Genomic DNA, 14,928 nt, shown 5'->3' on the forward strand with positions numbered 1-14,928 from the left:
CTCTCCCTCTTCACCCTTAAAAAATATATTTTTTAAACACACATCATTTTGTAATGATGATTCAATGAGTGTGTCAGAAAAATCATAGGTGCTGCCATCTCTCTCCCTCTTACTGTTTCAAACATACCATTTTGATAAATAATGATATTGACATACCATTTGAGTATTTAATTTTTTATTTGCATTGCATTAGACAGGTAAAAAATCCAAAAAAAATATTCTTTTTAAATGTTATTTCTTTTTAATTAAGATGATATTTGTAGAAAAATATAATTAATGTCTTTACAATTTTTTTCTAATTCAATAAAATAATTTACCAAATAAAAGTAATTACCAAATGTTTAAAATTATGTTAAATTAACAAGGACCCAGTGTATATATCAATTAAAGAATTGTTTAAGATTAAAAAGTATTTAATTCTTAATTTATATTTTCATTTAATAATTTATTTTTATTATATTCAATAAAATGTTTAATTACAATTTCCTTATATATATTTTTAAAAATTTGAATTACAATTATAAGTAATACATTCAAATAAATTATAATCATAATAAATAATTACAAATACACAACACGACGTCGGTCAACGGTCAACGGTCCATAGGACACAATTTTGCAAATCAAACCCAAAACAAAGTTTGACTGCCCAATTAGCCGGTAGGATTAAATTCACATGATTCCTGATGAAGTCACGGCCCTCAAATTGGAACAACTTTATCCAAATAATCAAAAATGATGTAAAATAATATGTATTTTAAGATTTGATAAAATTATTTATTTATTAAAATTGAAATTATACAAGTTAAATTAAGCTTCTGATATTATTTTCTGCACTTCAAGTTTGCGAACAAACTCCAAGCCAAAATCCTTATTCTCCGCGCTATCTTTTTTATGCTTAAATCTTATGATATTATTTTTTGTAGACATAATTTTGGGATGTACTAAAATAGGATGGAAGCTTCAACCAGCCTTTGAAAGTGTAAGACTTCTTCTTCAAGACATCAACATTAAGCATCAACCAATAAATAACAGAAAACTTGAAAAAAGAAACAATGCAGTAGGCTTTGAACACCTTCGAGCTTTCATTGGCTTCTCTTGACCTTAATTATTCTTGCTTTTCTCTATTTAAGGAAAAAAATATATTTATAAATATTTGATAAAATAATTTCATTCATTATTTCATCTAACTCTCGATAATAGCTTAATGGTTAAGGGATATTAACTAATGTGGGTATACTTTTATCTCGAGTGAAGATACTAACCCATGAATACAACAAAGGCTCGTCCTTTTATATTTATTTATATCTATTCCATTACATATAAATTGTTTTACAATTATACATAACATAACATAAAATTGTTATTTTTCATTATCTTATTAACAACTTCTAACATGTAATAGTCACATTGTCGCATTGAGTTTTGATTATATCCCGAGTTGAGTTGAGTTAAATCTCTAAATAGAGACTAAAACTTTCTTAATATTATATTTTTAAAAATTTTCAAAACTCGAACTCGATTAGATTCTAGAAATAACAAAACTTAACTTGATGAATTTAACAATAATCATTTGGCGGTGATTGAAATTTAAATTTTGAAAGATATAAGGACTAAAAATGACCAAATTAATGTACATGGATTATGTCCATCACATTCACAAAGTATAATGACTAATAGAAAAACTTTAACATTGTATAAATTATAGAGAATAGATTTCAAATTTATGCATAGAGAAACCAAAACTAAAATTTGCATATAAAAAAAATATAATGTCAAATGCAGTCCTCAATATTTACATCTTTTGTTAAATTGGCTTTAACTTTTTTTAAGCTACATCTAACCTTTAATCTTTAAAAATGAGTCAAATCACTTTTTAAATGGAAATACTAATTAAAAGTCTGAAACATTACTTTTTCTTTTAATAATATTAGCATGACAACTCGCTTAGTAGTCCACATATAATTCATGCTAATATGATATTATTTGTCTTATATACTATGTCAACAAATATTAAAGGATGTTTGAACTGGACTGGACTGGTTGGGTATCGATTTGAAGAATGGCTTTGAACCGGTTTGATTGAGATCCGATATGGACCGACTAAAAAACTAGTTAAATTGAGTTTTTATTATTATTTATTTTTAATCTTTTTTATTCGAACTGGTGGATCGATAGTCTAACCGATTTGACCACGGTTTGATTTAAAATAATTGAAAATTTATAAAAATTGTAAAAAATAAAAAATAATATTCAAAATAAAAAGTTTCTAAAAATTTAGAAAAAAATTAGTATGGGTACATTTGGATTATCATGCAGGTTGAAATGTTTTAAAAATTAACATTTAGCTAATATTTTGGTTAAAAAACAATTTGACTCTTTTTTAAAAATTAATGGTCAAATTTGACATTTTAAAAGTTAAAGATTAAATTTAGCTTAAAAAAGAATAATGATCAATTTAATAAAAGGAGGTAAATGTTAAATGCTAAATTTGATGTTAATAGATAAGATAATATATAATTTAGCCCCTGAACTTGTCTATTTGTATATATTTGGTCCTTAATTTTTTTTTTGACCTCATTGGTTTCTGAGCTTGCATTTCATCAACTAGGTTGGTCTCTTCAGCTATCACTGTTAACTTATGTTGATATGACATTTTTATCCAATCTGATGGTGTCATGTGATAGTCTCTTCATAATACCACGTGACAAACATAATTTATATACTTCTATTTTTTTAAATTTATGTTTATCACGTGTCTCATTAAAAGGTTATCACATAACACTACCGAATTGGCTAGTAGTGCCACATCAGCACAAACTAGCAGTACTAATGTGGAGGTACCAACTTAATTGGCAAAATACAAATTTAGAGACTAACTATATAGAAATAAACAAAGTTCGGGGTCAAATTATATATTAAACCCTTAATAGAATTTTACATATCAATCAAACACTTAATACTTGGCTTTAACCTCCAATCATAAAAACACATCTTTTAATACGGTGGGGGAAGGAAAAAAAAAAGAAGAAGCCCTTTGATTGGACATAACAGTCTAAGAATTTCATTTTCAGTCATAAAATTCACCCCCTGTGGGGTCTCTCACCCTTCCCCCCACTGTTCCACCATGGGAGGAGCCTAAGCTAAACACAAAACTAACCCCTTTTTTTTTTCCTTTCTACACTCTGTAAAACCATGAAGAAAATTCCAAAACCCAAAAAAGTCAATAAGGGCAGGCCCTCAAAAAAACTTTTCTTGTTTTTTGGGTTTTCTTTCTTTTTTATAACACTTACTGTACTGTAGACTTTCTTTTTTCTTTTTCTTTTTTTTAAATCTTTCAAAAGATTATAGTCAAGAATTGTGCAATTCAAGTCTTGGTCGGTTCTGGGTTTTCTTTCTTTCTTTTGAATTTTCTCGGGAATTGGGTGTTTTTGTTTGATCGGTTATGTAAATTCTTAGATACCCTTTTCATGATTTTGTGTTTTTTTTTTTGATTGATTTTGCAGATTGAAGAATTCCCAGAAAAAAGAAAACAAATGGCTCCTTTTTAGATGTTGATTTGTAGCAAAAGGAAGTGGATTCAATTCATATGGATAATCTATGTTGCTTCAACTCTGTAATTTTCTCAACTAACTCTCTTTTCGATTTTTCTTTTCTTTTGTTTTTCCTAATTTGTAGCTCTCAATTAGGCTTTTATATAATCTTATATATAAAAGCCTAATTTGTAGCTTTGACTTTACGGCAAATTTTGTGTTTATCTTTGATGTTATGCAAGAACATTGAAATCATATGGAAAATCTTATGCAAAATACATATAATTGTTGTTATTATTCTCTTTTAGATTGTTGGAGGACGATCTTCATGTAGTTCCGGGAAGGGCAGAAGCCATAACGGCGCTGTCAAGTATGGATTCGCTTTACTGAAAGGTAAAGCGAATCATCCTATGGAGGATTATCATGTCGCAAAGTTCACGCAACTTCAGGGGCACGAACTCGGACTTTTTGCTATATATGATGGTCATTTGGGGGACAGTGTGCCTGCCTATCTGCAAAAGCATTTGCTCCCCAATATCTTAAAGGATGTGAGTTCCCGAACAATCAAATATGAAATAATCCGAATTTCAAGTTGTTCCGGCCGGAACTCGCTGGTTACATGCATTGTTTGTTGAAGTACGTCCTTCAACTTTTTGTTATATGGATTGCAGGAGGAGTTTTGGACCGATCCCAATAGGTCGATTTTGAAAGCTTATGAGAAAACAGACCAAGCGATTCTTTCGCATAGTCCGGACTTAGGACGAGGGGGATCGACTGCTGTCACTGCGATTTTGATAGATGGGCGAAAACTATGGGTAGCCAATGTCGGAGATTCACGTGCCGTTTTATCGAAGAATGGACAAGCAATGCAGATGAGTATCGATCATGAGCCCAGCACAGAGCGAGGAAGCATCGAGAACCGAGGCGGATTTGTCTCGAACTTGCCAGGTTATTTCGAAAACTACCCTTAATAAATCAAAGTAAATAAGTTTGTTTCGGGGAGGCTTACGCATTGTATGCATTGCATTTTATCCCAGGGGATGTTGCAAGAGTGAACGGCCAACTTGCTGTTTCCCGTGCGTTCGGGGACAAGAACTTAAAATTACACCTCCGATCTGATCCCGACATACAAAATGCCGATATTAACTCGAATACTGACCTTCTCATCCTTGCAAGTGATGGACTATGGAAGGTAATTCATCCCTCTCCGGACACCAACAACTTCTCATGTTTCTTTTTATCTCGTTTTTTTCATACTCTATCGAACCAAATCCAGGTTATGTCGAACCAAGAAGCAGTCGACATTGCGAAAAAGACCAAGGATCCGCAACGAGCGGCGAAAAAGCTAGCCGCGGAGGCATTGAACAGAGACAGCAAGGACGATATCTCCTGTATCGTAGTTCGTTTGAAGGGGTGAATGAAAACCGAATGCGACCCAAAACACATCCCCGATTGCGCATGATACGAATCATCAATGGGAGTAAATATGAATCATGGTGATGGTTCAGTGTCTCCATATACTCCTGTCTCCTTTTGTAAAATTAATGTTCTAATGCGGCTTTCATATATTGCTTGATTTCTTCAATTATAGTTGGAAAAGCTCCAGGGAAAATATTTACAGTTGATTTCTTTTTATTTTATAATATCTTAATATTTATAGTTTAAAATATTCAAAACTTTTTTAAGAATTTCAAATTAATTAGTTTGTAGTTATATATTTTATTACATTTAATTTCTTTATAATATTTAAAGTTCCATGTGATAGCATGATAGTTAAGAATGTTCATTTGTTTCAAGTGTGACTTGAGTTCAAGTTATGCTAGTAGCATCAGTTGTTCGGGCTTTGTCTAATTATTGAAATTCACTAAAAAATTATATTTTTTTGTCACCAAATTATAAAAATGATCATGTTAGTTCTTTTGTTTCTATTTTGATGGGAGGTTGTGAATTTTTTTTAATTGGTATAATTTTATATTCAGTCCTCAATACTTACATATTCTATCAATTTAATTTTAATTCTAAATAGTTCAACAATTTTTTTATATAATACCTAGAACTACCCATTACCCCCTCCCCAACCCTTAAATAGGAGAATAAACGTGCTTTAGTGTGCTTAAACCCACATCCTCCTGTATTGATACCAATGTTGATGCCAATCGAACAAAGATTTAGTCGACAATAATTGAATAAATTTAATCCTCTCTATTTCTGAATTTCACTAATTAAAAAAGTTACATCTTTCTTATTAATGATTTAACAGGGGTGATTAAAACAGAAACAAATAATAACATTAGTGATGGAAATATAAAGTTTTATAATTTAATGACCAAAACAAAAACAAGCTAATAATTGAATAACTAATTGTATATTTTACCTTTTCTATTATATATATTTCAGGTAACCCTTTTATTATAATTATACTTAAGATATATAAATTTTATTATGTGAATGATTCAGGTTATAATATATATATATATATTTTTGAGATTTTAAAAGTGATATAATTTCAATTTTACTCCTTAAAATAAACTAAAATTTTAAATATATATCTATATATCTCATACTGACACGTGACACACTTACCCTGTCTCTTTTCTTCTTCTTTTTCTTCTTTCCATTTTATAATGAGGGTTAATTTGCAGTTTTGGTCCTTCTAATATGCTTAAAATTGAGATTTAAGCCTTATACTTTAATTTTAATATAATTCTTTCTTTATATTTTTATAATGTTATTGATTAATTCAAATAGTTAATATAGTTAACTTTTCGATTACAATGTTACGTGGTTATATATAATTTGAAAGTAGGTTTTTAAATCCAGAATTTAGAGGGATTAAATTCTTAAAAATAAAAGTAGAAGGACTAAATTCTAAATGTGCAAAGTATAGAGACTTAGAGTCATGGTTATTTGATCCGGACCGGATTGGCTGGGGTATCGGCTTGAAGAGAGGCATTAGGTCGTTTGACCTATGAACTGGTACGAACTAATTGAATCAAACTAAAAATGGATTGAGCCGGATTCTTTTATGATTTTTAATGATTTATTTAATTGAATCCTACAAACCAATGGCATGACAAATTCGACCATTGGTCCAGTTCTAAAAATCTTGCTTAGAGTATATATTAATCAACTATATTAGTACAACATTTTTTTTAATATTATAATTTATATTCTCTCTTATAAATAATTAATATATTATTAGAATTTTAAAAATATCCCATTATCATTTTTATACCCTAAGATATCTTTGTCCAATATATGCAATTAGACTTATTTTAATTGCCTTATTTATGAATTAAATATACTTTTTAATTAATTTTTGGTGAATTAATTATTGTATATAATATATAATTAATTCGTTTAAATAGATATCTTTAATTCGTGGCTGCCAAAGGCATGGCGTGTTGCCTGTCTGTCATTTTTTTTAAAGGAAAAAAGAAATATTTTTTTCCTTTGTTTATTATCATTGATGAACTGAATCTTCAATTTATTTTAAAAAAAAATGTAATTATGTACTCTCTTTTATTAAGATATGGTTGTTGTTGAGGGAGATTGATTTTGCGAGAAAAAATGTTTTAGGTGTTGTCTATTGGACAATCAGTTAAATCTTTTGAATTGTATTTAAGTTTTATCTCTCGTTTTTGTCAAGAGTCTTAAAGTTCATAGAGGAGAGCATTTCTGTCAGTAGTAATACGACCTGCAAGGTTTATGAGATAAGTGTTGGTATATTGTAAAATATTAATTATGCAAATCACTTGCATGAGAGAGACTCAAACCACCAATTTTAAAGAATCGATCATCGACTCAACATCCAGCGGCAATCCCGAACTCAAATGTTGTGATGTTATAAATTTTTTTTCTTGGCATGTGCTTAGGAAGTCTTTTTGGCAATATGATCATTTTGTATCTTGATGGTATTTGAATGTTATGTGTATATGTGTTTCTATATGTGGTTGATGGAAATGGTCAAGTTGATGTTATATTGCTATAGTAGTTTGGTTATGTGCATAATGGTTTGATAGTTGAGAAGTTAATATGCTAGGTGCGTATTTGGTTAATGCAAAGTTGTGATAATGATGGTTGGTACATAGTTTTGCAACGGATGACAGTATTTGGTGTATGTTTTATAAGTGAATTTGAATGTTTTATCATGTATTGGAAGGGTTAAGTGATGCATGCTTAGTTCAAGCTTATCAACAGCTAGTAAGTTCATGTTTATATCTATGTTATGTTTGAAAATTATTTGGTAGTTCAAGTATTTAGGTTATAAAGCTTATATGAAATCAAATGTTGAATGCTTGAATGCTTGAATATTTGGCTTGATATTGAGGTGTAGACACATTCGTTAGACATTTAGGTTGATTGTGTAGGTGATATTAAGATGTCTTTGGTTGATATAGTTTACTTTTGATCAGTATGTGATTTGGACATAGAAATGAACATTTTAAAGATAAGTTATTACTATTTCTGAGCTCAAGTATCGATATTTTGGCATTTGGTATCGATACTTGACCATATGAGCAGTTTTTAAAGCTAATAGAATGCTAAAATGATATCGATGCTTATACAAGTATCGATTTTTGTTCATAAAATATCGATGCCCTTGTTTTTGTAAATAATCAGAATCTTGATTTGGTATCAATACCAAATAAAGTATCGAAACGGCATCGATACCAACTTAAAAATGTTGAAATTTTACAATTCAACTCTATTTTTTGCTTGGATTTCACGATTAGGTCCATATAGAATTGCAAAATATTTTTATATTTGATTGTAGGTGATTTGATGATAATTAATTGAAATTTTAGTTAATAAATTACATGCAACTTATTTGATTTTTGCTTATAGCATTCTATTACCTAAGTCCGATGATCGAATCGGATAAATAATGTTACATTAATGATATTAATGTGATAACTCTCGTGATAGTTTATATGTATTTTATTACTTACGAATAATATAAAAAAATTTATGAACTTTTTTTATTTTTTATGAAATATACATGAGTTAGGAATTTTCTATTAGGGGTTGAAATAAAATTAAAAATTCTTGAGGGTCAAAGGTATAAATTTTATATAAAAAACTTAAATTAGACTATAATTTTTCAAAGATTACTCAGCTTGTGGTTCACTTAAGGGATTTAATACCCTTTTCTGCCTGTTTCTCCTTTTAGATGGACGGTTTGTTAACAGTGAAAATAAAATTAAATATTATAATATAAGACAAAAAAAATAAACTAAATAAAAGAAAATACTCATGCAAAGGTGGAAGATGAACTGCTTGTAGGCTTCAATGAACAGCAACCTTTATAGGCTATGTAGTAGGGTTGTGGGACTCCTACTATATGATTAGATGAAGAAGGCTCCTAAGTAGACAGCTGGTGCTATAACATGCATTGGGATGTAACACATGTATTGCAAGAAGTCTTCCAAATGATTTTTCATCGGATAATGTAGGTCTCTAGGTAGACAGGCCCCTTAGTTTAAGTGAGCACTTGGGATGTAGGATTGACAGTAAAATATTTTTTTTAGAATCTAGAGTTAAAATTTATTGAATTTTTTATATTTAAGATAAATTATATAAATATTAAAAGTTAAATTTATTATTAAATTAATAAAAAATTACTGATTAAAATATTTAATTTTAAAAATTTTAGTGATTAAATAAAAAGTTAATAATTAAATGACTAAAATAAAATAAAAATCATAATTGAGTGACTGTAATTTTCTAAATACCTCAGCAACCTAATAATTTTATATTTTTAACTTTAAATAAAAAAAATCTATATTAGCTATTTCCAAGAGATATCCAATATTTTCCGACAGTATATACTCGAGATTCCCATTGACAAGTATTACCCACAAATCTCCATCCCTCGTATACTAAACAATTTCGATTCAACCCCAATAAGCCTAAAACCTACAAATTCACTTCCTTCTGCCTCAAGTCTTTAACCCCATCAAAGTTCTTCCCTTTTACTTACACAATCAAACCATATCCCACAAAAAAACCGAAGGAAAAGGGAGAAAATAAAGCATGGGCATGATGGAGAACTCTGCAATTTTCATGGCACCATTACTCCTTCGCAACACAGTGACTTCTTTACTTGTTTATGCCGATAAATCCATCTTAGTTTTAGCAGAAAAATACAAGGTACTCGAAATCTTTCGTTATCTCGTCATTGCTTCCTTTCCCTTCTTCCTACGCTTGTTCCCTTCTTTTTCACAATCTTTAAAAGCGGACGATGATTCCACCCAAAGCAGCGGCTACTTCGTTGGCTATGGTGGTGTTGGTGACTCGGGGATCGGTCGGGCACTTTCGCAGCTGCTGTGGAGCGTTAATGACATTCCTGTTAGCTCTAGCAAGTATGGGATCGTTCGATCTTTAGCGGAACAGCTTATAGAAGAGAACAATAAGGAAGATATTGAAGCTTTGCGTGAAATGAATCGGACGGTTTTATCGGCGGCTTTTTCGAGGACACTTTGCCTGGTTGAAGCTGCAATGCTTGAATTGGGGCAAGGCTGGGTTGGTCATTATGGTGCTGGGTTTGGACCGGTTTGTTATCAGTTGAATCGGCTTTTACGTGCGGTTGGGGTAGGGAGTGGGAGAGTGGGTGTGAGCCGTTCGGGGAATTCGATGGAGAAGCTGGCGGCTGAGTTGCTTTGGTTGGCGGAGGAATTGGCTGGTTGTGGATTTGAGGAAGAGGCTGTTGAGAGATGGGCATCGGCTTCAAATCTCGCCGGGCTTTCTTTGTCGGCTGAACCGCGTCTTCAAGGTTCCCTGGTAAACGTTTCGGGTATGTTTCCCTCTATTTTTGGTTTTAGTCCTTCTACTATCCTAAAATTTTAAGATTTAGTATTCGCCATAATTTAGTCCTTCTACTATCCTAAAGTACATGTCAGAATTTTGATTAATAGTATTAAATTTAAGGGTAAATTGTTAAAATAGTTATTGTTATTTACCTCATATTACATTTTGTCACTTATATTTGAAATATTATGTTTTAGTGATTTACGTTAATATGTTATAATATTTTAGTTTTTGAGCCATTAATTATCGTTAATGGTGTAATGGTAAGTTAACATGACACGTTAAATCATCATTTCAAACAAATATTTTAGGTTAAATTATATAATTAATCTTAATATATATTTTTTATTTTGAGCAATTTAACTTTTATATATATATTTTTTCAATCTTTTTGCATTTCCTTTATTTTCTTCTATTTTCCATCTCTTTTAACATAATTTTCTATGCATTCCATTTATTAGAACTGGTCTTTATACTTTCATTTTCTTGAAAACAAATAAAAACATTAAAAATCACATTAAAAAATACGAAGGAGGAAAACAAAGTAAGAAACAAAAAGAATGAAAAAAGAAAAGAAAAATTTTAAAATATAAAGGAAAAAAATTAAATTATTCAAAATAAAAAAAATATGGAAACTAATTGTATGCTTTAATTTAAAATTTTGTTTGAAATAATTATTTAATGTGTCACGTCGGTTCTTGTTATACTATTAATGACAATTAACAACTCAAAGAATAAAATGTTATAGCATGTTAAATGTAAGTGATTAGATCGTAATATCTTAAACATAAGTGACTAAAATGTAGTTTGATGTAAACAAAAATGAATATTTTGATAATTTACTCTAAATTTAACCAACTTTACTATCAATGACATTGAAAAAGATCAGAAATTTAGAATTGAAGTATGGGACCAAAATCATAATTTTAGCAAAGAAAAATAGTCGAAAAAGACAAAGTCTTAGGCCGTTCGCCTGTTCGAATGGCTGACAGTGCTTGCAATATTCTTCCAATAGGGACTTGGTCTATTTTATGCCAAATTTCGAACCCTCTTAATCTTGTTTGACTATCATTTTGTTGTACATTTCCCTCACGTAATCTTTCATTCTTTCAACATAAGGGCCCAAAAGACAAGTCCATGATTATTTTGATAAATGACTTTTAGGTACCTTGGTGTTTATGTTGTTACCTGTATCTTAAATGACCCAAGTCCGAGTAACATATCTTCTTGCGCATGTTTATTCATAATGCAGCTTTCTTATTCAAACAAATGAAGGATATGGATTCGGAAGCGACCGAAGAAGGGTCGAGGCAAACGAAGATGAAGATGCTAACTTCATGGCTGCCATTGTTGTGCAGAGGTAGTAACGGCACGGACATGCCGGTACTGAGCCTAAGCGAAAGAGCCGAGCTCGAGAAGATATTGGAAGACACCATCGCCATGCTACAACACGAAGAGCAGGAGCAAGTGCTTTCGCTTTGGCTTCACCATTTCACGTATTGCCCATCTTCCGACTGGCCTAACCTCCATGCTTCGTATGCTCGATGGTGCACCACTTCTCGTAAGCTCTTTCTTCCTCCATTCAAGATGTAAGCCTGAATCATCTTTGAATTATATAATAAATATTTGAAGCTCAATGATTAGGATATTTATATGGGTATTATTTTATGAACCTGCCTAAATTGTATGAATCTTTTTTCTTTTTATATAAGTTTGTTCTTGATCCAAGTATAGTCAGAAAAATCTTGGTACAACCATAACCGTGGATTCATGTCTGTACTAACAACTCTGATTTATTTTTCACTTTTAATTAAGTACGAGGATCAAATTCTAACAAATTAAAATAAAAGATTAGTTTTTCAAGTTTATAAAGTAGAAGGATGGAATTTAGAATTAGACCCAAAAGTAGTACCTAGTATTTTATAATATTATGTTAATTTATTATTTTCACATAGTATCTATAAAAAAAAGTAAATCTCATTTTAGTTAATGAACGTAGCAACTATTGAATGAGTCAAAATTAAAATTTGAAATTGAATAATATAGAGACAAAATAATTTATAGACCATTATATTAAATACAAATAATATATATTAATTACTTTAAAAGTATTTAAAATTTATATTTTATATACCATTATATTAAATTATTTAAATATTATATAATTTAACTAGTTCTTTATTTTTCACTGTCTTGTTCAAAAAATATATTTTAACCTTCAATCACAATTTTTTACAATAACGAAGAACTTTAAAAATTATTAAATCATATTTTTTTACAGTACTTTTCTACTACATTTTTCAAGCAATATTCAATCGTAATAGCAATGAACAACTAACGTTTAAAATTTTATTGGATATTTTAATATTAATGGCTATCCTAATTATATTTTTAATGGAATTTTATTGGATTTTTAATGGCTAAACTAAATTCGACTTAAATATATATTAGAAAAACAATTAAAACCTTCTTTAAAAATAAAATTGTAAACTAATCATTAGCTTCAGTGGCTAGGAATTAGCAGGCTTCGGTCTTTTCTAAAATAGGAAAAATTCATTTAGATATTTTATAATTTTTAAAATTTTAAATTAATAATGATAAATTTATATTTTAGTCTACTTAAAAATAATAAATTTTAATTTAATCATTTAAAATTTATTAAGATATAAGCTATTAAAATTATAAAACTATATTTAACTATCATAAAAATATATAATTTAATTTTAATTCAAAATATTATTTTTAGCTTGGCCCTAATTAGCTGTAATTGATGGAAACCCTTCGTGTTTTTCTTTTTTGTTGCATTAAAATAAGAAAGCATAAACGCCAAGCAAATTCCATTTTATTCTCAAATTTACGTACACGTAAATATTATTTAAAGATTAAATTATTATTTAAAATCTTCCAAAATAAAAAGTGTAATAATTTAAATGAAAAAGCGAACTTTATTAAAGTGTTTCAGTTTGCTGTTTGTCTTTAGACAGTGAGGACCTGACTTTAAAACAATTATTTGCCTACTTTTTTATTTCTCTTAATAATTAGTATGGTTTTCACGGTGTTGGATTAATTATTATTATTTAATTAAATTATCGTGTAAAATTAAACAAAACGAGACTATACAAACATTTTGGGTTAAAGATTACTGGCCAAATACTGGATCACACTTTGGAATTTCAGAATTTATCTATACCTATGCACGGAGAAAACAAATCGTACGTTGAGCAATAAAGCTCAGTGATATTTTCATGATTCAAGTCAGTATAATACAAGTTTAATTCAAATGCACACATTGTAGCCATTTCACATACAATTTCATGCCAAAACTTCCATTACCATATGAACATGCATAGAGTCATTTTTGCACATTAATTCATTACTTATACACCTAAAGCCAAACATATTTTGCAATTTATTCAATTTAGTCCCTAAATCTAGGACAAGCATAACTTTTGGTATAGAGTTTCGGATTAAAATCTGATTTCACATTTACTTATTAGGGACCTTATACTTTCTATTCCTTCCACAATTTCATAATAGGTTATGTAACAAAGCTCACAATCAATCTTGTTAAACTTTACAATTTAGTCTTTTTCATAATCTAAGCTTAATTTCTATCAATTTCACACCTAATTCATCCAATTCTTAACGATGAAAACTTATCAAAACTTCAACAATTGAACAAATTGATACATGGGCTAGTTAAATCAAGCTCCCATGACAAAAAGAATCTATAAAAATGATAAGAAAAAGGCTTAGTTACCTTAATAATATTTTGAACGAATGCTTCAAGCTCCAAAAATGAAGTTTTTCTTTTATTATTCTCTCTTGGACGGTGGAAGAAGATGATAATATCATCTTTCTTTCCACTCAAATGTTATTTATACTAAGATTATCTCTTAATTAATCTTAGTTAGTTAGGTTTTATTATAACAATTTAATTATTAGTTAAGTTAATGGAAAATAATCATCATCGTCCACTAGCTATAAGAAAACAATGGTTGTTAAGTATGACTCCTATTTCAGTCAAATTTGAGAAATAATCTTTTAGTTAAACTCTGTTTATTTGTTTCAATCAAATTCTGATTAGTCTAGATTATTTTATTATTGTTTGACCTATGAATTTAGCCTATAAATAGGCTCTTTTACAACCTTAGAAAATACACTAATTAGAGATTAGAACTCAAACACTTTTGGAGAATTTTGTGTTTACGTTTTGAGGGTTCTTTGTTTTTCGAGTTTCGAGATTTAGTTTTTATCTCCATCTTTTGTACTCATCGTTCTTTTGCCATTATAGTAAGTTTGTCTTTGCCTGTGGTTTTTTATCCTCTTTGGAGGGGTTTTTTCACATTAAATTTGTGTGTTCAATTTCTCAATTTCTTCCGCTATTTTTACTTGTTCATTGCTTAATCGGGTCGATCCCCAACAATGGTTTAATAACCATTTTAGTTTTTAAGATAATTGCTATCAGGTCCCTAAGCCTTTTTCTAATTAAAAATCTATAGCGATTGAACTTTTATAATTTAGTCTCTAGACATTAATTAATCACTTTTTCGACTAAATTACTTAAACTGAATCTCAATACATT

General features: G+C 29.4%; 2 protein-coding genes across 4 annotated transcripts; both read left to right on the forward strand.

Annotated features, from left to right (window-relative positions):
• Window positions 1-2,979: 2,979 nt before the first annotated feature.
• LOC108458214 (probable protein phosphatase 2C 9) lies at window positions 2,980-5,295 on the forward strand. Of its 3 annotated transcripts, none has more exons than XM_053026551.1 (6): window positions 2,980-3,232; window positions 3,507-3,616; window positions 3,842-4,081; window positions 4,205-4,481; window positions 4,571-4,725; window positions 4,810-5,295. In XM_053026551.1, the coding sequence occupies exons 2-6, from the start codon at window positions 3,590-3,592 to the stop codon at window positions 4,948-4,950; spliced, it is 840 nt and encodes a 279-aa protein (XP_052882511.1). In that variant the 5' UTR covers window positions 2,980-3,232; window positions 3,507-3,589; the 3' UTR covers window positions 4,951-5,295. The 3 variants fall into 3 exon arrangements, with proteins under 3 accessions (XP_052882511.1, XP_017613008.1, XP_052882512.1); XM_017757519.2 differs by having other exon boundaries at window positions 2,981-3,377; XM_053026552.1 differs by lacking the exon at window positions 2,980-3,232 and adding an exon at window positions 3,281-3,388.
• A 4,053-nt stretch (window positions 5,296-9,348) lies between these two features.
• LOC108459476 (uncharacterized) lies at window positions 9,349-12,086 on the forward strand. The gene is made up of 2 exons (XM_017758849.2): window positions 9,349-10,329; window positions 11,596-12,086. The coding sequence occupies exons 1-2, from the start codon at window positions 9,570-9,572 to the stop codon at window positions 11,934-11,936; spliced, it is 1,101 nt and encodes a 366-aa protein (XP_017614338.1). The 5' UTR covers window positions 9,349-9,569; the 3' UTR covers window positions 11,937-12,086.
• The last annotated feature ends 2,842 nt before the right edge of the window (window positions 12,087-14,928 follow it).

Source organism: Gossypium arboreum, chromosome 4, assembly GCF_025698485.1.
Source record: "Gossypium arboreum isolate Shixiya-1 chromosome 4, ASM2569848v2, whole genome shotgun sequence".
In the NCBI taxonomy this organism is placed as follows: domain Eukaryota; kingdom Viridiplantae; phylum Streptophyta; class Magnoliopsida; order Malvales; family Malvaceae; genus Gossypium; species Gossypium arboreum.

Bases quoted from the DNA above. Each gene is read 5' to 3' on its own strand.
- LOC108458214 (XM_053026551.1), top strand. From the start codon at position 3,590: ATGGATAATCTATGTTGCTTCAACTCT. The intron at 4,482-4,570 runs GTTATTTCGAAA...ATTTTATCCCAG, and splicing joins ATTTGTCTCGAACTTGCCAG to GGGATGTTGCAAGAGTGAAC. The intron at 4,726-4,809 runs GTAATTCATCCC...AACCAAATCCAG, and splicing joins CAAGTGATGGACTATGGAAG to GTTATGTCGAACCAAGAAGC.
- LOC108459476 (XM_017758849.2), top strand. From the start codon at position 9,570: ATGGGCATGATGGAGAACTCTGCAATTTTCATGGCACCATTACTCCTT. The intron at 10,330-11,595 runs GTATGTTTCCCT...TTCATAATGCAG, and splicing joins TTCCCTGGTAAACGTTTCGG to CTTTCTTATTCAAACAAATG.